The sequence below is a fragment of the Labeo rohita genome, chromosome 12 (genome assembly GCF_022985175.1).
Source record: "Labeo rohita strain BAU-BD-2019 chromosome 12, IGBB_LRoh.1.0, whole genome shotgun sequence".
NCBI classification, from domain to species: domain Eukaryota; kingdom Metazoa; phylum Chordata; class Actinopteri; order Cypriniformes; family Cyprinidae; genus Labeo; species Labeo rohita.
This window is the reverse complement of record NC_066880.1, coordinates 26,342,868-26,368,529: the sequence shown is the minus strand read 5'-3', so window position 1 is coordinate 26,368,529 and position 25,662 is coordinate 26,342,868. Positions and strand designations below refer to the sequence as shown.

At 36.0% G+C, this 25,662-nt stretch overlaps 2 protein-coding genes across 2 annotated transcripts in view; both read right to left on the bottom strand.

Annotated features, from left to right (window-relative positions):
* LOC127174177 (poly [ADP-ribose] polymerase tankyrase-2-like) overlaps positions 1-5,535 on the bottom strand; it is a 33,732-nt gene extending 28,197 nt beyond the window's left edge. Inside the window, 6 exon segments of the mRNA XM_051124497.1 lie at positions 100-194; positions 361-436; positions 566-602; positions 3,540-3,635; positions 3,764-3,988; positions 5,154-5,535. Coding sequence (XP_050980454.1) covers positions 100-194; positions 361-436; positions 566-602; positions 3,540-3,635; positions 3,764-3,988; positions 5,154-5,331 — 707 coding nt within the window. The 5' untranslated portion in view covers positions 5,332-5,535.
* Positions 5,536-6,895: 1,360 nt separating this feature from the next.
* abi3b (ABI family, member 3b) lies at positions 6,896-13,248 on the bottom strand. Its single transcript, XM_051123955.1, has 6 exons — positions 13,228-13,248; positions 11,458-11,673; positions 9,842-10,009; positions 8,849-9,043; positions 7,706-7,779; positions 6,896-7,618 (listed from the first exon to the last, which is right to left on the bottom strand). Exons 1-6 carry the CDS (start codon positions 13,246-13,248, stop codon positions 7,024-7,026), a joined length of 1,269 nt encoding a protein of 422 aa, XP_050979912.1. The 3' UTR covers positions 6,896-7,023.
* Positions 13,249-25,662: the final 12,414 nt, after the last annotated feature.

The following is a 25,662-nucleotide window of genomic DNA, read 5'->3' as shown; positions in this document are numbered from 1 at the left end:
ATTTGTGTAAAGGAAGTAAATGCTGCAACATTTTCTGTGCAAGTGACAGCACAGAACTTGCACTGCGCTTTTAAGTCACACGGGAGACAGACATCATACCCTTTGTCTTTAGCGTGCACGTCGGCTCCATGCTGCAACAACAGCTGCACTGTCTTCACACGATTATAACCCGCGGCCAGATGCAGAGGCGTGGACTGAAAGCAACAAACAATCCATTCAGAAACCCATATGCAAACTATTTATTCAAATGAAGATGCATGCAGAACCTGAACCGATTACACATGAAACACATTTGAATTAACAATCCAACTGTCAAACAGATATCGAGATGACATTAGCATATATAATTCAATAAATCACCTTCCTTCCATCACTGGCGTGACAGTTCACGTTTAATGGTGTGAGGAGGCTCATCAGTTTTTCCTCATTTCCACTTCTGTTGGAAAAAAAGCATTGAAAGGCAAGTCAATTAAAGGAACAATGCGAGTCACGACAGCAATTTAGCTCAGCAATATTCATCTCTCCTCAGGTCTCCTGAACAATATCGAGCTTAAATTGTTATTACCTTGCGCTCTCAAGGAGTTCGTCTTTTCTATAGTCACCTAGATTTAAGAAAGAATGAAGTATATTAACGTACATGGAAATCTCATTTGAGCATAAATGAAAAGCAAAGTCACCAGGAGAACACGTCAGCCTGGGCTAAATTGGCAATTACTTGCCTTATAAACAAATACAGCTAAAGGAAATGGGAATTATGGGAATCAGAATCAAGTGTTTGATCAGAAAGATGTGTGGCAGCTATATAGAGCGTAGGGCTGGGTTTTGACACGAATTTCATGATTCGATTAAGATTCACAAGCTTGCGATTATATATTAGGTATAGTACATGGCAAATTTTCTCAAGGAAAAATATCTGAACTAATGCTGTAAAAATATACATGAAAGTATGTTGATACTACATTACTACAATATTGAAGGTTAAAATTAAGATACAAACACTTAAATGACACAAACTATGCATATGTTTTATAATAATACAGTTACAATTTTATAATTTTTATTTCTACTCCAATTCGTTTTGTGAAATATAAACATTTAAGTTGTGGCTTAAAAAATTACACACTGAAAAGATTAAAAAATGATAATGAATATGTTATATATTTAGCAAAATAATCCTGTCTAGAGTTAATTTTACTATCTGACTAACAAGATTATGGTAACTGAATGTTTTTTTACATGAGGTAAACGTGATGTTACGTGACATTGTTTGCAAGCTGTTATACTGAAATCTTTGCGCAGTTGAACCACTGATTGAGAGATTACATGGGACAGCTTTCCTTTAACATGCCTACTGATGTTTATTCATGTTTATTTCTTGTTGAAACTGCTATTAAGATCAGTTCGCGCTGACGCTTCTCTTGAACTAAAACGCTACAGCGATCTGGCACTCCACTTAAACAGCGCCAAAACGGAATTTATTGTTTAAAATTTATTGTTCCGAATTTGAAATCTAAGACTTAGGAGGTGTGCTACAACTGAAAACAGGCTAGAGTAATCAATTCATGGGATTTAAGAATCAATATTGTTTCATAAAAATAACAATCAATTAAAAACGAGAAATCAATACACATTACATTCTAATGCACTAAACAACTGATTGCTTACTATTTTTAAAATTATAGTTAAAGCTAAATAAAAATTTGATAATAAAGAAAAACAAAAGCACAGAATACAATTTTAATGGTACAAGCCAGGGTGAACACACATTTGCTCATTTGAACATGGTAATTATATTAAAATAGTCACTTTTCTGTTACTGCTCTATAAAAATACACTATTACATGTAGGTTTAAAAATCTACATGTAACACAGTGAGGAACTCACAACAAATATTCTACAAAAAGGTATATATTATTGTGCTTGTTCACTGAAGTCCACTGTGAATATTCACAGAGACTTGCTTGCTGTTAGGTGAGCTTTTATGCACATTAGAAATAATCTCGTGATTTTTTTTTACTTTTACAGATAAGGACACAGGCATAAAATGTAAGTTATGGGCTAAAAAACATCTCAATCTCAAATGCATCAAATTACATCTGTCAATGCACCCAACAGGGCAAGCTGCGTTTAACGATATGCCGTACTTTTTAAAGGGGTCATCGGATGCCGATTTTCCACAAGTTAATATGATTTTTTAGGGTCTTAATGAAAAGTCTATAATATACTTTGGTTAAAAATTCTCAATGGTTGTGTAAAACAACACCCCTTTTTACCTTGCCAAAATCAGCTCTGCAAAAATCATCCCATTCTGGTCGAGGCTGCTTTAAATGCAAATGAGCTCTGCTTACCCCGCCCCTCTCTTCTCTCTGTGGAGTGACGAGCATGTTTACTTTAGCCGCATTTAGCCATGTTTAGTCGCTAAACTTGCTAACTAGCACATTATTAGGAAAGGCGATTGCAAAGATTCATAAAAAAAAAACCTTATACTCACTTCTGCTGTAACATCTCACTTCCACGCGAGCATAGATGGATATATGTAGATTGGGAGGCGCATTCCCTTCACAAACAAACGTAATCCACTGCATCTTCAGCAGATCAGATGTCGGGAGTAAATGACGACCACTACGTTTATTATTACATCCAGCAACACAACACCTCAATCGTGAAAGTGAACCTAGCATCCGATGACCCCTTTAAAGCACTTACTATGACACATTGTTAGGCTGGGTTGCATACTTTTCCTGCATCAACTCACTTTGTGATCTCCACTATATTTCAAATGTTTTTTGTACTTAGAAATGCATCATTTACTACTGTAATGTGATGTACAGTAACTGGTGGGTATTTTCGTGATTAACCGAAAATTGCTGATTACTTGTTGATTACTTTCATTATCGATTAGTCAATGCAGGAACAAGTATTTGTAACAAGTTGGCCCAAACGACTAACAAATTAGTTTGGTGAGACTTTTGGATCAAATTAAAAATAATCTGTTCAAAAGAACCGTTCTTCATGATCGGGACAACAATGTCAGACAACAATGCATGTCATGATGACAATAAAGCACGTGTTTGCTAAAGGGATAGTGCACCCAAAAATAAAATTTCTTTCATTAATTATTCACCCTCCTGTCCTTAAACCCATATCTCATGCGTCGTGGTACTTTCGTGAACGTGCGAGAAATCTTGAATAAAGTATTCTCGTAGCTTCATAAAATTACGGTTGAACCACTGATGTCAAATGGGCTATGTTATAAATGTCCTGACTATCTTTCTGGGCCTTGTGTTGTTGTCTATGCAGGGTCAGAAAGCTCTCGGATTTCATCAAAAATATCTTCATTTGTGTTGATGAACCAAAGTCTTATATTTTGTCCTTCTATCATTTCACAACAACCAGACTTCTGTTTCATTATCTTTAATTAGACTGCAGACCAGTTTTGGATAAGAACTGGATCTTGATTTCCAACACTACTGTTTGTGACTTACAAATGCGAGAGAAGCAAGCGTGTACCCAAATCTGAGGTTCAAGAGTTCACTCACCGGTCAGTACAGCTTTGGTGGAGGGTTCAGCCAGGTCAAGTGCTGTCCTCCCATCAGTGTTTCGGATCATTGGCTCAGCACCATGTTGCAGCAAAACTACAAATGACAAACATGATTCAAACAGCTGCATTATACATTCAACATATGCAAATTTAGTGTACTTTTAACATCAAAACAAGTTGTTATGAAAGCATTCTGTGGACTTTATTACTAGGAAGCTTTACCAATGCAGACGTCGATCTTGCCCTTGATGGCAGCCTCGTGCAGCGGGGTGTAATTCCAGTTGTCTCTGGAGTTGGCATCGGCCCCATGTCGCAGGAGCAGGTTGACAACCTCAGCGTGACCAAACGAGCAGGCGTTGTGGAGCGAGATGAGACCACCATCATCGTGGGCGTGCACGTTTGCTCCGTGCTGAAGGAGGTAGTCCACCACATCTCTACGGCCAAAACCTGTCACAGAAGAGTGGGCGTCACAGAGCCGTGGGATTAATACGTGGACTGCTTCCATCAGGCACAACTTCAACATTACACTGTGATACTAGGATTTTTAAGCAACTGCTTAAAACCAATATACCATTTTGACTGCCAGTTTAACAAATAATGTCAATGAAAACAACATACACTACCAGTCAAAAGTTTTGAATGTTTTAAGGAAGTCTCTTCTGCACTTATTCCTGTGGTTTTTCATATTAGAATAATTTCTAAAGGATCATGTGACACTGAAGAGTAATGATGCTAAAAATGTTGGTTTAATCACAGGAATAATTACATTTTAACATATATTCAAATAGAAAGTAGTTATTTTAAATAATAAAAATATTTCACAATTTTCCTCTTAAAAAACATTAATAATCTTACTGTTCAAAAACTTTTTACTGGTAGTATAGTTGTGTTGATAACATAACTTATTTCCATGGCACACATCTAAACATTTTTTTAATTTACAATCACTAGCCCATTTTTCACATTAGCTAGGATTACATTATAACGTTACTGAAAATATAACATGTACATCTTTACTTAATAGGGGTCCATAGTCCATAGTTTTATTGTGAAAATAATAATTGTATTAATTAATTTAAAAATATCACAAATTGTATTTTTCACAATTAAATTAATCTGATCAATTATTATTTTAGATTTGTATGAATTTCAGCCAGCAGAATACTTAAAGTCATATTTAAACTATATATAAACCATTTTAGAATTTGTAGCATAGTATAAAAACCCAAACATAAAAACAATGACAACTGATTTCAAGTGTATCAGAAAACTATTACATAATAAAAAATAAAAGCACATAGTGTTCTCAGCTACCTACTTAATTATATATTAACAGTAAGGAAAAGTGCAATTAATAAATCTCAAAGCCTATATATGATCATAATTAAGCTAAGCTTTTGTCTTTTGTAACTGATTAATTATTAATGATATGCAAATACAACTGTATTTGGGATAAATAATACAGTACCACTGATATTGATGATGATATAGATCAAAGGACAGAACAGATAATATTAGAAAAATAGAATGTAAGAAAATGTATAAATAAATTCGAATCCTGTTTTAGAAAACATAACGAATAGAACAGAATAGGCACCGGAGTCGCACTCACCCGCAGCGAAGTGCAGCGGGGTGGATTTCCTCCCTGCTGTGTCCCTGCTGTTCACATTCTCCGGGCAGACGAGCTTCTTCACCCGCTCCAGGTCTCCGCTCCTGCAGGCCTCGAACAGCTCCCTGGGCTCGGCGGACCCGGAGCTCTCCATGACCCCCGAAAAGCGCCGGACCGACATGGACAAGCTATGGGCAGATAGTGGGAAATTTGGAATACACCCTATCCCAAAGGGTTGACATGAAGGCCGGAAAGAGGCGCAGATCTCCACAGTTAAAGCCTTTGAATAACAACCACTGAAGAGAAGAAATTATCTTCTTTGGCTGTTCGTGTACAGAGCTGTCAGTCCAGCTGTGTCTCAAACCACAGAAATTCAATAAACTGATAGAACGTCAATTCTAGTGAAGGTGGTATTGAAATGGGCGGGGCTTTGACGCCCAGAACTCGTCTCTTATCTCAGATTTACACTATATTCTGTTAGTTTCACTCCCACAGCGTATTTAATCATTTTTCGGTGTTATTTTTTTGGAATAAAATTATTGTAAACACTACTGCTGAGAGAAAACAAAACGGCGTTGTCACATGACACGTGTTACTTTTCTCAGCGTTGGTCGAGACTGACCAATCACAGTCGTTTCTGATCATTATATGTCTAACGCGTTTGATTGAATATCTTTATTAAGATTATTAAAACGAATGTCCATTTCTAATAAGTGACTAATGTATGTAAACAATTATGTATTTAAGTGCATAAACATATGCAGCATCACAAACAACGTGCAGAGATTTTAATACAGCTCATGTTTATTGTCTGAGCCGTCATGCGCCCCCTAAAGAAATATTAGCTAACTCGGGTTTGGAGTGTGAGTATGATTTACAAAAATGTCTAGAAAGGGAGCTTGGTTTGAGACACACCATAGGTCTGTCGTTACGCAATGACAGAGCTATACTATAGATATCAGTGTGCTCCTCGTATATAGTACAAATATAGAACACAAAGTTTCTATGATATATGTCACAATTTCCATTATAATGAAGGCGATCGATGCTAATTTAATGCCCTCCCTGGTGAAAAAACCAGCATATGCTGGTAGGTATGTTTTGATGCTGGGATGCTGGTTAGGTAGGTTTTGATGCTGGTTTAAGCTGGTCCTTATCTGGTTTATGCTGGTCCTTTGCTGGTTCATGCTGGTCCTTGACCAGCAACATGACCAGCAAAAACCAGCAAAGGACCAGCTTAAACCAGCAAAGGACCAGCTTAAACCAGCATCAAAACCTACCTAACCAGCACATGCTGGTTTTTTCACCAGGGCTACCTGCATTGAACACCGAATTCACTTCAGTTTCAAAAACACTGTCAAAATGTAAGAACTCTGTGCTGCCATCTGCAGTGAAGTACCTGTTTTGTCTTGCTTCCATAAGCACTTAAATGCTAGGATGCTGGTTAGGTAGGTTTTGATGCTGGTTTAAGCTGGTCCTTTGCTGGTTTTTGCTGGTCATGTTGCTGGTCAAGGACCAGCATGAACCAGCAAAGGACCAGCATAAACCAGCTAAGGACCAGCATAAACCAGCAAAGGACCAGCTTAAACCAGCATCAAAACCTACCTAACCAGCATCCCAGCATCAAAACATACCTACCAGCATATGCTGTTTTTTTCACCAGGGTTATGTGAGTACATCATAAAAAGAATGAAACATGTCTGATATTACACACTTTAATATGCTTTATACAAAACATTCTTGTCTTTATTTAATGGTTTGAACCATAAACATTTATATTTATAAGAACAATTTTATATTTTTTACAAAAAAATCTTTTCAAATTTCATATAGTCTTTTATATACGAAAAAAAATAACATTGAAAATCAATATTCAAAATGGGGGAGGTGGAGGAGGAGGTGGTGGAATAAATTTTCCTCCAGTAGGAGGAGGAGGAGGCGGTGGTGGAACCACAGAGGCATTTTGTGGAGGTGGAGGTGGCGGTGGAGGTAGTGAAGACCCACTGTAAGAGCCAGGAGGAGGAGGAGGCGGAGGAGGAACAGCCGTCTTCCCCTGAATGGGAGGTGGAGGAGGTGGGACAGAGACATTGCCTGGAGGAGGTGGTGGAGGAGGTGGAACAGCCATGTTACCTGGGGGAGGAGGAGGAGGAGGTGGAAGGTTTGCTAAAGTCGCTGAGGTATTTTGGCCGGGTGGAGGTGGTGGAGGTGGAACCAAAGAACCTCCATACACAGAACCAGGTGGAGGAGGAGAGGGAGGAGGAGGTGGGGGTGGAGCATCTCCCATCTTATCATCTGGGAGAGGTGGAGGAAGCAGCATGGACAGGTCGGGAAAGGCAGGTAGAGACGGGGAACAGGCAGACATGATTGCAGGAGGCGGTGAAGCTGGAGAGAGATCGGGAGGAGCTGAGATGCTAGAACCCACCAAATCAGGCACTGATGGAGGAGGAACCGCGATACCCAAAAAAGACCTGAAAACACAACAACAACAATTGAGTTAATAACATTTTTACCTAAAGATATCTGAATATAGACAGCAAAAGCCTTTTGTTACAAACCAGTTGAAGGTGCTGGTCTCCTGTGGGTCAAGCTGTATAGACACAGAGTCCTCATTGTCTGTTTTTGACTCTTCCTTCGGTGTCACAACATATTAAATTGAAATAAATATCAATTAGGGTTTTGTAAAAATATTTTGCAAATCATTTACATTAAGTTAAACTATATTACAAATATGATCTTGTAATCTAATACACTACCAGTCAAAAGTTTTTGAACAGTAAGATTTTTAATGTTTTAACAGAAGTCTCTTCTGTTCACCAAGCCTGCATTTATTTGATCCACAGTATAGCAAAACAGTAAAATTTTGAAATATTTTTACTATTTAAAATAACTGTTTTCTATTTGAAAGTGTAATTTATTCCTGAGATTTAAAAGCTGAATTTTTAGCATAATTACTCCAGTCTTCAGAAATCATTCTAATATTCAGATTTGCAACTCAAAAAAAAAAAAAAAAATAAAAAAAAAATGTTGAAAACACCCAAGTAGATTTTTCTGATTCCTTAATAAATAGAAAGTTCAGAAGAAAAGCATTTATCTGCAATAGAAATCTGTAACATTATAAATGTCCTACATTGTAAAATCACCACTTTTGATCAATTTAAAGCATCCTTGCTAAATAAAAGTAATTAATTTCTATACTTTCTTCCCCCCCAAAAATTACACTGAATCAAAGCTTTAGAATGATATAATGTATAATGTTACAAAAGCTTTTTATTTCAGATAAATGCTGATCTTTGGATCTTTCTATTCATCAAAGAATCCTGATAAAATGTTCTCAATGGTTTTAAATGTTGATAATAATAATAAAAAATGCTTCTTGAACAGCAAATCAGCATGTTAGAATGATTTCTGAAGGATCATGTGACTGGATTTAGATTGGATTTTAAATTTAGCTTTGAAATGACAGGAATAAATTACATTTTAAAGTATATTCAAATAGAAACTAAATGTTTGTATTTCACAATATTACTGCTTTTGCTCTATTTTGGATCAAATAAATGCAGGCTTGGTGTGCAGAAGAGACTTTATTAAAAATCCTACTGTTCAAAAACTTTTGACAGGTAGTATAGTTTAACCACAACATGTAAAAAAACAACAGTGTAAGTAAAAAGTATTATATATTTGTAGATATATTTGCTCACAGTTTTGCTGCCTTCCCAGTGGCCGTGGCCCACTTTGTCTAAGCGGCTATAGGATATGGGAATCCGCCTGTATGCACGTAAAGGCTCCAGGCCATTTGCTGGGGGAACCACCTTTTGAGTCCGGGGAACTTTTGACTGTTTGGTCAGCACTCCGATCTCTTTCCGGGCTATTTTCTCTTTGTACATGCCAACTGTCTAAATGTGAATACTGACATTAGGAGGTTACTTTGCCCATTTACAACTTTGACAAGATTATAATATATGTCTATTAAAGGAATAGCTCAGCCAAAACTGAAAATTTGCTAAACATTTAACAAATTTATCATCGCTTGCTCACCAACGGATCCTCTGCAGTGAATGGGTGCCGTCAGAATGAGAGCTGCTAAATACATCACAATAATGCACAAATTCTCCAGTCCATCAATTAATGTCTTGTAAAGTGAAAAGCAGCAGGTTTGTAAGAATCCATCAATAAGATGTTTCTGACTTTAAAGTGTTGCTTCTGGCCAAAATATGTCGTAATTCGTCCAGGGAAAAAGTCCATATATAACTTCTTTAGGACTGTTTTGGGCTGTTTTTGCTTGCAAACCATGCTTGATCTGTGCATATTACTCTCCTGATTCAGACAAGACCTTTTCACTGAAGAAAGCAAAATTATGGATAGAGGACTCATATTTCAGCTGAAAGCAAAGGTTGAAAGTTAAAACATCTTATTGATGGATTTAATGATGATTAAGGATGGCAAACAGCTTTTTGCTTCACAAGACGTTAATTGATGGACTGGAATCATGTAGATTACTTGTGGATTACTGCAGTGCTTTTATTAGATGTTCAGACTTTCATTCTGACGGCACCTATTCATTACAGAGGACCCATTAGTGAGCAAGTGATGGAATAATATTTCCAGGACTATCCTGACTTGCCATCAGAAATGACCGGCATTGTATTTCAAGAGATTCTGGTGCTTTCCGTTAAGTGATAAGCGGAGCTCACCAGAGTCAGCAAGTTGACGGAAGACTCCATCTGTTTTAGCTGAACTGTCTGAGCATCTAAGAGCTTCAGCAGAGATGTGGCCAGATTGTTTATCTGGTATGTGACACTGGCCAGGGCCTGCGTGGTGAGAGCTTTGGACTCTTCAATGACACTTCTGGTGTCCTCCACCTAAAGGTAAAAAAAAAATTATTTTCAATATTCAAACTCTTCTATAAAAGTTTTTATGAATAACCTGAACATTGTAGACAGTATATGGAGATATAAAGTACCAAGGCATGTCTAATTAATATTATAAATATACATTACCATTTAAAAGTTTGGGGGCAGATTTGTTTCTGTTTTTGGAATAAGTCTCTCCTGCTTAACAAAATTAAAAATTAAGGTGCTTCACGATGCCATAGAAGAACCTTTTCTGTGTAAATGGTTCCATAAAGAACCTTTAACATCTGAAGAACCTTTCTGTTTCACAAAATGTTCTTTGTGGCAAAAGAAGGATCTTCAGATTATAAAAAGGTAAGAAAGAGATGGTTTTTTGATTGAATGTTTCTTTGTGGAACCAAAAATGGTTCTTCTATGACATCACTGTGAAGAACCTTTTAAAGCACCTTTATTTTTAAGAGGTAAGGCTGTATTTATTTGATAAAAAATAAGGTAAAAACAGTAATATTGTGAAATATTATTACAATTTTAAATATATTTTCAAATGTAATTTATCTCTGTGATGACATTTGTTTTTATTATTTTCAAAAACATTTATGCTATTTAATATATTTGTGGAAACAGTGATCCTTTTTTTTTTCAAAAGAAGTTCAAGAAGTTCAAAAGAACAGCATTTATGTGTAATAGAAATCTTTTGTAACATTAGAAATGTCTTTACTGTCACTTCTGACAGTAAGTGAGTTGCTGAATATAAGTATTAATCTGTAGACTAACCCTAAACTTTTAAATGATAGTGTGTAAATATAATGCTGAATATACTACTAAATATTATAATTAGTAATAAAGCCCAAACAGATGATATTATATGAATATGAAACTAAATGTGCTGCATTCAGTATAACAGACCTCCAGGATACAGAGATGGATGCCTAGATAAACATGTTAAGAAAGGTTTTCATGGAGTACTAGGAATACATACCACAGCCTTGTTTAGGCATGTATGCCTTCAGTATTGACAGCACAAAGCTCACTGAAAAGACTGGAAAAATGTACAGCCTAAAGAAAGCAGTTTGTAGTAATCCATGTGAAAAACTCATAATTAATATAAATGGAGCTGTAAAATGAGTTGCACTTTTCAGTGTGATACATGTATGACTTCTGCAATTTGTAATAAAACCCTGTTATTAAATCCGGTTAAAACTGTTAAAAGCAGCAAGTATGTCATCACTAGACTACAGCAACATTGTACAACATTGTACTTTGTAATTTCTGTAATCCTGGAATTTTTTTAATCAGTACATGCTATATATGTTTAGGCCTAATGTAAACATACAGTAAGAACAGGAAGATTTCTTAAATACTCTATTTTAAAGAATTTGGAGTAAAAAAAACAAACAAAACAAATCCGTATTACTACAAATTTAATGTATAGGGAAAAAAAACAAAAAATTGCTCACATTGAGGAATTTGTTCTGACAGTAATCGGCCACCTTGTGCAGATTGCTGTGGTTGTCTAGAAGAGCTTTTCTTGCAGACGGAGCCTCTTGCAGGATTTTGTCTATGCGTTCTTTACAGTTGTTGTCTTTCATTGTGCAGGTCTGCAGTATTAGCTGCTGAATGCTGCTGGTTATGACTCCTCTCCACTGACTCTGGTAAGACTTAACTGAGGTGGACTATAGAGCGACTGCAGTGAAGATGACAGGCACAAACATGTTGTGAGAGTGGGTGTGTTTGTAAAGCATTTCTCAGTAATCTTCAGTGCAGACACAAGATTCATGAATGAACAGAGTCCTTTTTACAGGAAATGACACACTACATCTGTCTGTCTCCATATCTTTCTATCTAGTGTCCGTCTGTCTATCTATCTGTTGACTGTCTATCTAGTGTCTGTCTGTCTGTGTGTCTATCTATCTATCATCTATCTATCTATCATCTGTCTTTCTGTCTATCAATCTATCTACCTATCTAGTGTGTGTGTGTGTGTGTCTGTCTGTCTGTCTATCTATCTATCTAGTGTCTGTCTATCGTCTGTCTATCAATATGTCTACCTCTCTAGTGTCTGTCTATCTATCTATCTATCTATCTATCTATCTATCTATCTATCTATCTATCTATCGTCTGTCTTTCTGTCTATAAATATGTCTACCTCTCTAGTGTCTGTCTATCTGTCTATAACCTGTCTGTCTATCTAGTGTCTGTCTGTCTGTCTGTCTGTCTATCTATCTATTGTCTGTCTTTCTGTCTGTCAATCTGTCTACCTATCTAGTGTCTGTCTGTCTGTCTGTCTACCTATCTAGTGTCTGTCTGTCTATCTATCTATCTAGTGTCTGTCTATCTGTCTGTCTATCTATCTATTGTCTGTCTTTCTGTCTGTCAATCTGTCTACCTATCTAGTGTCTGTCTGTCTGTCTGTCTGTCTGTCTGTCTATCTATCTAGTGTCTGTCTGTCTATCTATCTATCGTCTGTCTTTCTGTCTATCAATATGTCTACCTCTCTACCTCTGTCAGCGATCTTTTAGTAAATGATGGCAGAATTTATTTTTGGGGGCCTTAAAATAGCATTTAATTATTATTAAAATATGTATTTATAAAATAGTTAAAAGATTCATTTTTTTTTTTTAAATTGTGAACTCTTCAAAATAAAAAAACAAACAAAAAACATGCCTTGAACTTTCTTTAAAAAAAAATGAGGACAAAAAAAGAAATATAATTAATGTCATGGTCTGGCCACAAGAGGCCAGAATACAGCTAACAAAGCATGAGTGTCACATTCACCATTTCCCTTCTTTCATAGATTGTCAAGGGCATTAAAATACATTAGTGCCTGATAATAGCCAATTTAACAATGTTCTAATAAGTCTAACATCTAAGTCTGTCCAGGAAAAACAAATATTAATTATTTAACCATGCTATTAAACAGTAACCTGTTTCATGACCATAAAACTAATAATGCCTCCTTAAATGGATTTTTTCCGGTGATACGACAAAGAGAACTGTCGATTGAATATTACTTTGCTCTTAATGCACCGTCACAGTGAGCTGTGCATTTTAATGACATCTCTGATAGGAACAACTATTGCCTATATGAACTGAGGCCTGATAGATTAGCCATCATATTTGGCCCCTGTGATGTTTAATGAGCAAAGTCTGTGTACACCTGGGGTTAAATGATAATTGGTTATCATTATTGCTTATCCACATGCCAGTTACGTGCATCACGTTTGTACCACAGAGGCAAATACTGTCATTTTCTATAATTATGCATGCACAGCACTTTTATGCTGTATAAAGAGCATTTCAGCCTCCTGCCTGCATATTCGCTATATACAAAATTATATATTTCTAATGTGTTACAATTATACTAAAACGTTAAGGCTAAAACATCACAGACTGTTAACTGCTCCCATGCTGACAGAAAAAGGTCTTTGTGACTAATAGTTTAGTGTGTGTTGTTTTCTCTGCTGTATCCAATGGAAATCTGTTCCACAGGAAGACTGTCCCGCATGCAGAGCTATGAAAAAAGAAATTCATCCTGCAACAATATTGCCTTTGTTTGGGAAAGGCCCTTCAAGGGTGCTGCAAAATGATCTGTATGACCTTTAAACATAATTACATTTGGGAGTAAAATTTAGCAGTATAAACAGTGCAGCAGAAATATAAATGTAACACGATACAAGCAAAAAAAAGTAAGTATAAACCTTTGAAATAGTCACATGGGTTGTTGTCAGAGCAATTTTTTAGGCGTAGGAGTGACAAGTAACGTACTTCTTACCAAAATGCGATTTAAGTATTTTTACTCAGTCAAACTGCTCCATACTAAATTCAACTGCATATTCAACTTATAATGATATACACATTTCACATATTCTACTTTATACCACTTATTCAAAAGGGAAATCTGTTAATCTGCATAAACGCATAAGTAGTTTATTAAAGTCAGTAGTTATCTGGTCAAATTTCAGCTGATTTAGCGTGATCTGTTACTTAGTTACTTCCAAAAATGATAAAGAAACACCAAGCAACACATTAAATTAAAGTGAAATTTTGAAGTACAAAGAAATATTTTCTTGTAAAAATAATGAAATAAAACGAAATAAAAAAAAACAAACATTTTTTACAGTGTGATTGTAAACCAGGGGTCTAGAGCCACCGGAGGGCCTCCAGCAATCTTCCAAAGGGAAACGTTTTCTACCTAAATACCTACTGTTTATATTAAAAAACATACCAAACCAGAATCTCAAATCTTCTGGAGTCACTAAATAAATCATGATTAAATCTTTTTAATGTGTCCAGTCAAAAAACATTGTTCTTAACCAAACAATTCGGTCCTAAAAACCATCTTTCTCCACTGATGGTATTTTTAAAATGCTTAAAGACAAACCATGTACAAATTCATCAGTTAACACCATTGTTGAGTATTTTCTCCACAAAACTGCCGTTTACCAAAGACAGTCTAAAACCACTAGTCTACAAACACATTTGAAACCCGTTTTTCTACATCACAAACATTTGACCAATTCAGCCTACTTGCAGGGTATATATCTGGACACATCTGGTCAAAACAGGTTATATCTGGTTAAAGGTTTCTATTTACAGTGCTGAGTAATATATCCAATCACAGACATACGTGTTGATTTGTTGAATCCAATGGCCAATCAGAGGTTTAAGCTCTTTGTATGCTTTCTAGGCTATAAACCATTCAAAATTTGAATACATTCACTCACAAATTCATCCCCGAAACTGCAATGAGTGACAGTGATAACCATTAAAGACCAGGTCATATGTTTTTTTTAAGTGTCCTAATATTGTGTTTGAGTCCCCTACAACAGGTTTAAATGTATCTAAAATCAGTATCATTTTCTCAGAGTATACATTTATACATAGTCACTTGTAAATGGTTTCAAAACGGTTCGTCTGAGTCAGTTTTGAGCGTAATGTCTGTAAACCCCTCCCTTCCATAAGCCTACTCTGCTCTGATTGGTCAGCAGCCTGTTGTGATTGGTACAGAGAGGAGTACTTGAATGCGAATTTACCAGTGGAACCCTGACACAAAAAGTGTGTATTTTACACTCCGGAATGCAATTTTTAATGGGGGACCCCCCTCAAAATGCAACTGGGCTACTTTTGAGTAGCAATTGGGTGGGTTTTGTTGTGAAAACCTGGCAACCCTGCATGCACCTTTACATAAACAATAATATAGTGCTCCAATCTGTTCTTCAAATGACATAAACACATTTTGTTTAACACTTATGCAAGCGAATTTTGCCCACAGCTAAAGTTTAGCCGCTAAACTGTAAACACTTAACAAAACAATAATGGTGGATAGGTTACCTAATATGTCTAAGTTACATTTTTATTATTAAACAAAGTAATTAGAACAATGACAGTGTACATTAATCGACACATTCTTAGGAAATAGTGGCTTCACAGCGAATTGTCAGAACTATTTCAGCAAGACAGTAATATCATTGTTTACTAGATATTTTAAGCACTCACTGGAAAATGTACACATATCAATCGTACTTACAGGTTGTGGTTCAGAGACGCTTGTTGGTCCAAATAAAGAAGATTAGAAACCATAAAATTAGGCAAGCAGTCCTCAGTAAAATAACAAGCACACAACTAAATGTTCAAATTTTATTGCTATGGTATTGTAGAAAAAAAATGTATTTTAACCACTGATTCTTCACATCGTCATCTTTGGCAATGAAAAACCAAACAAACTTGCTTTCACATTGCAGAACACAACGTCTTCTTGACATGATGTAAACACACTAACTAGTGGAAGTATTTGTGGCCAGGTCAGAGTGTTCGCGATTCGCGATTTTGCGGCAGGCAGGGATTATGCTCATGTGTTACCCAGTGACGTAGATCGGTAACAGGGAGAAGATTCGAAAATATGACGACTCGTTAAGGCGATTCTGAGTGACTCTTTCTTTTGAGAGACAATATCTTTATGTATAAAGCACTTTTTTGATTAACAACTTTGCAGACTGTTTACATTGAAGGATAGCTACGGTACAAACTGCAAAAAGATATTTTTCGAAAAACCCATATGACCTGCTCTTTATCCAAGATTGCCACTTTCACTGTGTAGCATTTACTTTTGCTAACTGCATGGATGCGGAGCAGGTCTGAGCTGGTGCGATTGACTGGGGGTGGGGACTAATTTCATTACTCATAGAGCCACTTATACTAAATGAGGTACATTCAAGCCATTTTAATACATGAAGAAATTATTTTCAAGTGAAAAAACTTTATTTAGATTTTCAAAGATGAGTTTTAAGGGATAACATTTTGACTGCAGAGGGATTTTAAAAGTGAAACAAGCATTTTTTTTTTGATCTTCTGCCGCTCAGTCAATGGTGTAGGGGACTGTGTGTGTTCTTGTAGTGCCCTCAGTCAATCAGCATAGTCATGATGTAATTTTCCAGTTGATTAGTCACATGGCATTTACGGCTCAGGTGATTGGCTCAGAAAGGTTTCAAATCACATAAGTGGTCCTCTGCCAGCTAAACTACTGCTTTTGCAATAAATGGGAATGCTAACAGATATCTCTGTCTAGAAGTTATAGACCTCCCCAAAAATTGGTCACGCTGTGTTCTGATATGGTCATGGGAATATCAGCTTTTAAAAGGGCAGAGAAAACATTTCCCATATCTGTTGCTGTTGACGCCAAAGGCGTCCAATCAAACTGCAATATTTTATATCTGTCACCTGGTAATACGGCTAATACTAGCACAGTAATTAGCCAAGTGTTTGTTCTGTGAGGCTGGTAGATTATGCATTTGCAAAATTATCAGTTTTCTGTTCTGTTAGCAGCACTGCCTATACAACTGAAACTAGTTGAGAAGCACTAACTTTGTGTTTCTATGACTGATGTAAATGAGAAACAGGGTTGCACATTCAAGACATTCAATACAATCCCCCCTCCTGGCTTAATATACATTTGGCGGATACTCTGAAATCACATTTCTCGTAATGTCAGTTAGAACCCTGCTGTTTTATGATTGTAACATACTAGAAAACACTAAAGTATCCAAAAATTGTACTGAGATGACTTCATTTAACAGGAATATGTACAGCATGAATTGGTGCCAGCTGCAGGGTTTCCAAAAACACTCCGGGTAGAAGCAGCGAGCATTTATGTTTTCACTCAAGTGAGCTGCATGGGAGTTTGCACAAGCTGTTACAGCACTTGGCTTTCTATATGGCCAGTTCAATCTAAGACATCCTAACACATTCATTCACACGGATATAGACTTTGTTGATTGTTTGTAATTATTTACATAACCATGAGACTCCCATTTCAAAAAAATCATATCTTGTTCTGTTTATATCTGTATTGTTTCTCCTAGACAATAACAAGATTAAATGGAGAACAATCACTTTTGATATAGTATCCTGCTTCCCTCGAACTACACCAAACCTGTCTCCTCTTGAGTTTTGGAAAACATCTCTAAACAATTCAAGATCTTTCTGAGAAGATTTGCCAAGATAAAGGAAATCTGCAGGAAATCTGCTATTCACATTAATTTTATAGTTTTATACTCTCACTGTATGACAAGCACTTGCCTCATTTGTGTCTGGTTTTAATGTTGCCTAATAAATTTAATGAAGTAGACACTTAACTAAGTTCAACAAGTCTCTCGAGTCATGAAAAAACAAACTTTGAGTGATTAAATCATCCAGGCTGTGCCAATAAGTCTTAAAGAGCATCAAGGGAGACCTTTACGGAGGACAACCAGAGATGTTCTCCATGTTGGAGCAGGTTTTTGTGCACCAAGCCCATCAGATGAACCCGACGTGGGTTTTCCCTAGCTCGGTGTTGTGCTAGTCAAAGCGAGCTCTTCCCTTATCTCTGCAGATTGGATGTTGTGAGCAATCACAGCTCTGACACACTTCACAGAGTTCCATTACAGCTCCAGAATTGAATTACTAGCTATAGTCACTGTGAGCTGTGGATGTGTTTGTGACAGGGCTTCTGTGGAAAGTTCACTCATTTCTCATGCTCAGGTATCCAGATCAACAGATTTATTGCAAGGAAATACGTTTTTCTTTATCCACAGATGCACATACACTTGGCAAGTTTGGTTTGATTACAACAAACTCTGGTGTGATTGCTCTGCTAGTGCAGCTTATTTTAAGTGTGAATGCAGATCTTGTTCCACTTCTTAACAAACTTGACTGATATATGAACGCAACATGAACCAAAGACATGCAAAAGAACCAAAAACAGGACATGATGTCACAAGTTTGAGCACACCTGGTTCTTCTTGTAATAAGAGATATGTTAAGCTTTTTGTAAGTTATAAGCTCTTAAAATACCATATGTGCACACGGACAACAAGCATAATTAGTCCAATGTTTATTAAAGGAGAAGTCCACTTTCAGAATAACAATTTACAAATAATGTACTTACCCTTTTGTCATCCAAGATGTTCATATCTTTCTTTCTTCAGTTGTAAAGAAATTATGTTTTTTGAGGAAAACATTTCAGGATTTTTCTTCATATAATGGATTGGTACGGTGCCCTGAGTTTGAACTTCCAAAATGCAGCTTCATAAAAATAATACAATTTATATACTTTTTAATCTCAAACGCTGCTGTTGTCTTACTCTCCCTGAACTCTGTTAAGAGTTCCTTTTTTGTTAAGGGTGTTTGATCTTCTTTGCATGTTCACTTTGCAAAGACTGGGTCGGAACTTCTGCAGCGATGTAGGATGATTTTGAGATGATTTTTGAACTTCAGGGAGAAAATACGGTTGGAGTTTTTCAACATACCCTAACTGTCTTGAGCTAGAATACACAGAGTTCAGGGAGAGTAAGACGACGACAGCAATTGAGATTAAAAAGTATTTAAATTGTATTTTTTTAAATGAAAATAATTTCGCAAGATAAGACCCTTTTTCCTCGCCTGGGATCGTTTACAAGAACGGTCAAATACACACAAAATGATGTTGAATTGTCCATTTTGACGAGTAAACAGTGAATGTAAACAGTTGGGAGAATATCAGACGTGTATCAGTACATTGCATCCATGCATTCGGTTTTAAAAGGACATTGCTAGTTGCTATTGTCTGTGGTATTGATGTTAATCAAACAACAAAAGAAAGACAGAAAATCACTCACTGCTCTCAACTAAATCACTTTAGTAGCCCTAACAAAGATTAATCTAAATTTATTTATAGAAATAAATGTCTGCTTGAAAGAATGAAGAATGCGGTATATAAGTTGTTATAAAGAATACATAATTAGTCTACAGTATATAACCATTGGTATTTCATTGACAATTTTAATATAAAGGCATGTTGCGTGTCACATCAGTTGAATCTGTGTCTATCATGATAGAACCTTAATATCAAACCTATACAATGGGTTTGGTAATTTTAGAGAACTGCTTAACAAATGCATTACACTGTAAATAAACCCATTAAATTTTTCGCTGACTAATCTACTGTATCTTTTAGTCTGTATATTTAGTCCACTAAAACTTAAACAATTCAGATGGCTAAAATATGACTAAAACTAAATGGCATTTTAGTCAAAAGACTATCACTAAGACTAAATCAAAAACTGCTGTCAAAATTGTTGTAGTTGTAGTTTTGGGGCCATTCTGCCACATTTAATTGACAAACACAGAAGTAGAACTTACAAAAACAAAGGGAGAGAAAGTCTATGGTCCTGGACCATATCAATACAGATTCTTATCTTTTTAAATTTTTATATGTGAAGGCAATAAAGGCAATACAACTTGTAATTATCCTTGAAAAGCAGCAATAATGATTTCATATTTGATTGCACAGTCAGATGATCCTTTGGTAGACGATCACAGGGTTAAAACAGGCTCAAGTTTCTGTGAAGTTTGTTGGGTCAATATATTTTTATGGTTCAACTGAATGACTTATTGATAGGCTAGTACACAAACAACCAATCAGAAAACAGCTTGTCTAATCTCTGTTTGTTTTCGCTGTTCTGAACGCATGTATCTTTTACTTCGGTAAGATTATTATGTATGCAAAGGAAAACATTACAACAGATAAATTGTAAAATATTAAGCATAACATCCATGTTAACATAATATATAGATGAATTATCAGCATCATTACTCCATTTTTCAGTGTCACATGATCCTTCAGAAATCATTCTAATATGCTGATTTGCTGTTTAAGAAACATCTATTATCACAGCTGTGCTGAAAGCTTATGATGTTCTAAACTTTTGGTATAATATTAGCATAAGGTTATGTCTGTATTGCAAAGGGCTCATAAACAATTTTATTTTAAGAAACCAGTGTCAATTTTCTGGGCTGTGTAAATATAACAACAGCTTCACATTCAACAGCACTTTTTTTGTTGGTGTTTTCACTTGTGTGGCAGCAGCGGCTCAGAAAGCATGAGTGAAAACTCATTAGTCAGTCAGTCATCATCAGCCAAAAGGGAAAAAAAAATGCTCTCGGTAAAAAGAATAGAAAGCATTTGCAATAAATCTTGGTGTGAACAGGCCTATGCCTCCAACAATGCATGTAGAGCAGAGCATTAAGGAAAAAACAATTGCAAATGGCTCATGGACTTATAGCTCACTCACACTGAGCTATAAAAAAACGTATTGTCTTCGAATGCACAATGAGGATGTTTTTGTACAAGAACATGGGAGGAAATCCCTGTGTCCCTAATGAGGTTTAAATTGCAGGGTTGTGGTGTTGTCTGCAACAATGTTGTTGATTTTTACCGCCGGTGTATTTTACTGCTATGCAATCATAACTGGAGATATTGCAAACCACAACCAGGTTTTAATCTCCAAGGCTGTTTTAGTTTGGTTCCAAGCTTACGTTATGTTCCAGTTTTAACATGTGACAGCAGAGTCTAAACATGGATAACAGAGAAACAGAACAGCAAACATTTAAAAGCATCTCTTCAGAGAGAAACAAGACCACAGACAAATCAGCACTGGCCGTTTAAGAGACTCACAAGAATGTGTGTAGTTGTGTGTTTATATACGCAGCTGTCAAGCAATTAAAAGTTTTAATTTTAATAGAATACATAGGTTGATTAACTAAAAAAATATGTATTATAGGGCTGCCAAACGATTAATCATGATTAATCGCATACAAAATTTTGTGTACATTATATACATGAATGTGTTTGTATTTATATATACATAATAATTTCACACAGTACACACACATATATTAGGCAAACTCAAACTTTTATTCTGTATGCGATTAATCGCGATTAATCAATTGACAGCCCTAAATGCATATAAAATTTGGATTACACATTTTTAGCAAACTAATAAACTTATCTGTTTCATTTATGTACAGCTGAAAAAAATACATCATATATATATTAGCCCTGTTAATATGTAATATCCGTGTCTTTTGCTTCCCTTTAGATTTAACTTTGAAGATAATGTTTAACCTTCTGATTTAGCACTGTCAACACTCATCAGATACTATTTTAGAAGGGATTTGCTCACCAACAATGGCGACCTTCCACACTAATTAGACCTTCAGTGAGATCATAAATTAATATATTATATAATTCTAGTAAATAACACTAGAACGTGAGATACAGCAGGTGAAGATGTGTGCTGTTATCTATATCATTTAACTCTCACCTTTGCATATGATAGTTTATCAATGGTTAACATTTAACTGCACTGTTTAAATCATGTCTTGTACTGGCAGATAATATGAAGAGAATTTCAGCACAGTCATGAAAAAGCTAGACTGCAGAAGTGCACCTTTAGAGAAAGGCATAATGAAAATTTGCTGAAAACTCAGGCCGTCCAAGATGTAGATAGTTTGTTTGTTCGTCAGAACAGATTTGGAGGAATTTAGCATTACATTGCTTGCGAGTGAATGTGTGCCGTCAGAACGAGGGTCCAAACACCTGATAAAAACATCACAGTAATCCACACCACTCTAGTCCATCAGCTGACATCTTGTGAAATGAAAAGTTGCATGTTTGTAATTTCTCCGTATATGTTCACAATGCAGAAACTCATCTACTGTATGTTTTTGGTGGCCTGAGGGTGAGCAAGTGTTCATTTTGGGGTGAACTATTCCTTTAAAAGTGCTCTTGTACCATGACTCTGTTTCTAGGTGAACTATATAAACAAAAGCATCCTGATGTCAAGGATTTTCATAATGACTGACCCTGCCAGATTGAGATTGTTTTTGACATTTTTCTATTCAACATGAACAAGGTATATACTGGGTGAGTCAGCGATAAACAGCTGGCAGTGATGAACCAATAATGAGTGCAAAGAGTTATGGGAAACGCAGTCCAGAACACACAATCAATGACACAAATAGAGTGCCCTCTGGTAGCTAAGCTGGGCAATCCAATAACTGGCTGTGACACATGTACTTCAGCTAATTTGAGTAAATCGGTGATCAACTGCTATTTGGAGAATGATATGACGTGATATCAAAGGAACAGTTCACCCAAAAATAAAAATTCTGTCTTTAATTACTCATGTAGTTCCAAAAGTGTAAGACCTTCGTTCATCTTCAGAACACAAATTAAGATAGTTTTGATGAAATCCCAGAGCTTTCTGACCCTGCATACACAGCAACAGAATTACCACATTCAAGGCCCAGAAAGGTAGTAAGGACATTGTTAAAATAGACCATGTGACATCAGTGGTTCAGTCGTACTACAAGGCAGAGACTGACATGGAAGAGAAGAAATTGTTTAATAAATTCATTATTACCCAGCGCTGGGTAAATATTGGACAGAACACATGCTTGGTTATTTTGATACAGCTGGTTGGGTTTAATGTTCTTACCCAACATGCTTGGTTGTTTTATTTAAGTCAACTATTGTTTAAAAAACATTATATTGCTGGCTTAAAATTGGCTGGAAATTACAGTTTTTCTTGATTGCTATAGCACTATGACCAATCTTTTGAACTAATATTTCAAAACCATAATGCCATTTTTCAAACAGCACACCCATGAACACCCTGAACTATGAACACTATTCTCCTGCTTTAACACATGAGTCAGATTTGTTGAACTGTTACTGCAAAACTCTGCACACAAATCCCTACATTTCTCAGTGCTTACACTATGTGGTCATTTAGAAACTAGCACTAGCACTAGCATTCAATATTGTTCAGTCAAGTCTACAATGTTTGAGCTCAATTAGCACACGATTACTCAAGTGGAAACACTAGGAGTCAAAATGTATCACACACCAATCAGAACCTTCGATGGAGATAAAAGGGCCAAAGTCAGTTTACAGTTTGTTGCTTTTCTCAGATCAGAAATAAAATTCTCAAAACTGCTTGTTCAACCTCCACATCTAGTCACTTGTGCACATCATAAAATGTTTCTAATTTTTTTTTAACAAGTTGCATTTGCTTTGGTACATTCATGCAACTGATTATGCAACTGATTTGTCAGCAGTTTTCTTACATTATCAGTTCCTATTGTCATGTTGTTCAAAATGTATTACATGTACACAGTTCTCTGTGCTATAGTCTTACCCCTCAAAACATCAAGTCATTAGCTCATCGTATATGTCTTTGCAGTAAATGCTAAATTTTTTATCTAGTTGTCATAAACTGTCAAGCATATTCTACACATTTCTATTAGGCTTTTTGTAAATTTGCCATGAATTGTTCAAGTGAATATTGACTTTCACTAATGTAGAGTCTACAGATTAATCAATGATAAAGCAGTTCTCTGAAATACCTCAAAGGTACATCTCAACATCCTATGAACCTTCAATTGGAAAGCATATATAGACAGAGGACAACACAAGAGTTACAAATTCTGACAGTGGACTTTCTAATTTATATTTCCGCCTTTGCCCATATTTCCTTTTTTTTTTTCTATTTCACAATGACTTTGTAATGTATTTATATTTTGTTTTATTTTTTTATGTTGATAAATATATATATTTTTTTCGTCAGACCACTAGTAAAAGTGTAACTGTGAATCCTATCCGGTCTTTTTCAATCAGTATCAGTATGCGGGTACAGTAATATGCAATTTCGAAGACGAAGAGTAGGGGGTGAAGGAGGAAGAGGAGGAGAAGAAGGAGGAGGAGGACGACAACAACGTGGAAGAGAAATAGGAAGGGCAAGAAAACAAACAGTCTTATACATTTTAGTTGATGCGTGCCAGGGTTGGATCAGGCATGCAAGAGGATTTTACCCCCGCTGCCTGTCCAGGGCCAATTTAGTCTGTGATGTTGAGGAGGTTCTTTGGCCCGTCCCAAACCAAAGACAGGATGCTGGGGCAGAATAATTTTTTTTGTTGTTGTTTGCTGTTTTGTGCTGTACTCTACAATTAAAACACTTGTAAATGCATACATTTGTTGTGTTCATTATGTGAATTTTTTTTCCCAAGCAACACTTATTACCAGTTTTCGTAGTATTGTTTTGAATTGATCTCATCAGTGTGTAAAACTGTGTTGTAGTGGGTGTGTTTTTGAGGGTTTGTGTGTCATGTCTGAGAGCAAAGTTTGTTTTTTTCAGCAAGATTGAGTTGTTTTGAGTGGAGAGCTTCATTTTGACCTGAATATAGGATGTTCTGAGAATTTAGTTAGAAGTTGCGGATTTGTGTTTAGAGTTTCGCAAAAGCGAGGCATAATTTCAAGAAATGTGTTTAAGCAATTGAGAAATACTGTAAAAACTACACAGATAACAATCAAGATGGCGCAATGGCTGCCATGGTGCGGAGCTCTCCTATTCTTTTATTATTTTTGTTTGTTTGTTTGTTCTGTTTAGTCATTCTCTTACTATTAGTTTTACCAGACATGTTTTTTTTTCTGAGCTTTTTTTGGGAGCTCCTAACACCAAGACAAATTCCTTGTGTGTGTGAACACATTTGGCAATAAAGCGCTTTCTGATTCTGATTCTGAGTTATAGAGGCAAAATCAACAATCAAAAGATTAACATTTATTATTAAGCAAGAACACTCACAGACAAAAACTATAAGACAAATTGAACTTGAATACAGCATGGTTTACAATATTACATAGATTTAAACTCATTTAACAATCATTTTAAAAATAAAATATGAAGCACGTAAGAGTAGAATTTAATTTAAGTGTATTCAAATGTTCTCCATAATCACTTTTCAACAAAATAGTGCTAATTCTCATGCCAGCGTGTTGCTGAAATGTGAGCTGAAATGTGGGCTGCTGTTTGTCGAGGAAACCACAAACTTCAGACTGCCAACTTGCATTTCACTCATAGCTGAAAGATGCTTTGACTGACTCCATTACCTGCCCATAAACAAACAGTACTGTCACAGATCTGTGTTTCAAGGAAGCGCACGAAGACGAGAATAACACGACAGGTATTTTTAATCAAATCCAAACAGGTAAATCCATGAAGGGCAGGAGAACACACATTGAAATAACCTTGAGATCACACACAGACATAGAACTGAACACAGCTTATAAAGACAGGTGATAATGATGAACATAATTAAGGCCCAGGTGAAACAAGGTTAACTAATGATGACTAAACGAGGACAGGAAACAGGAACGACAAAATATGGGCACATGAGGGAAAAAAACAACATAAACAGTCCAGTGGGGTGTGACAATGGGCAAAACCAACAGAAACAGTTCAAGGGGTGTTACAAGTACTGACATTAGAGAACATATTTTAACATCAAAATAAATTAAATTCAGTATT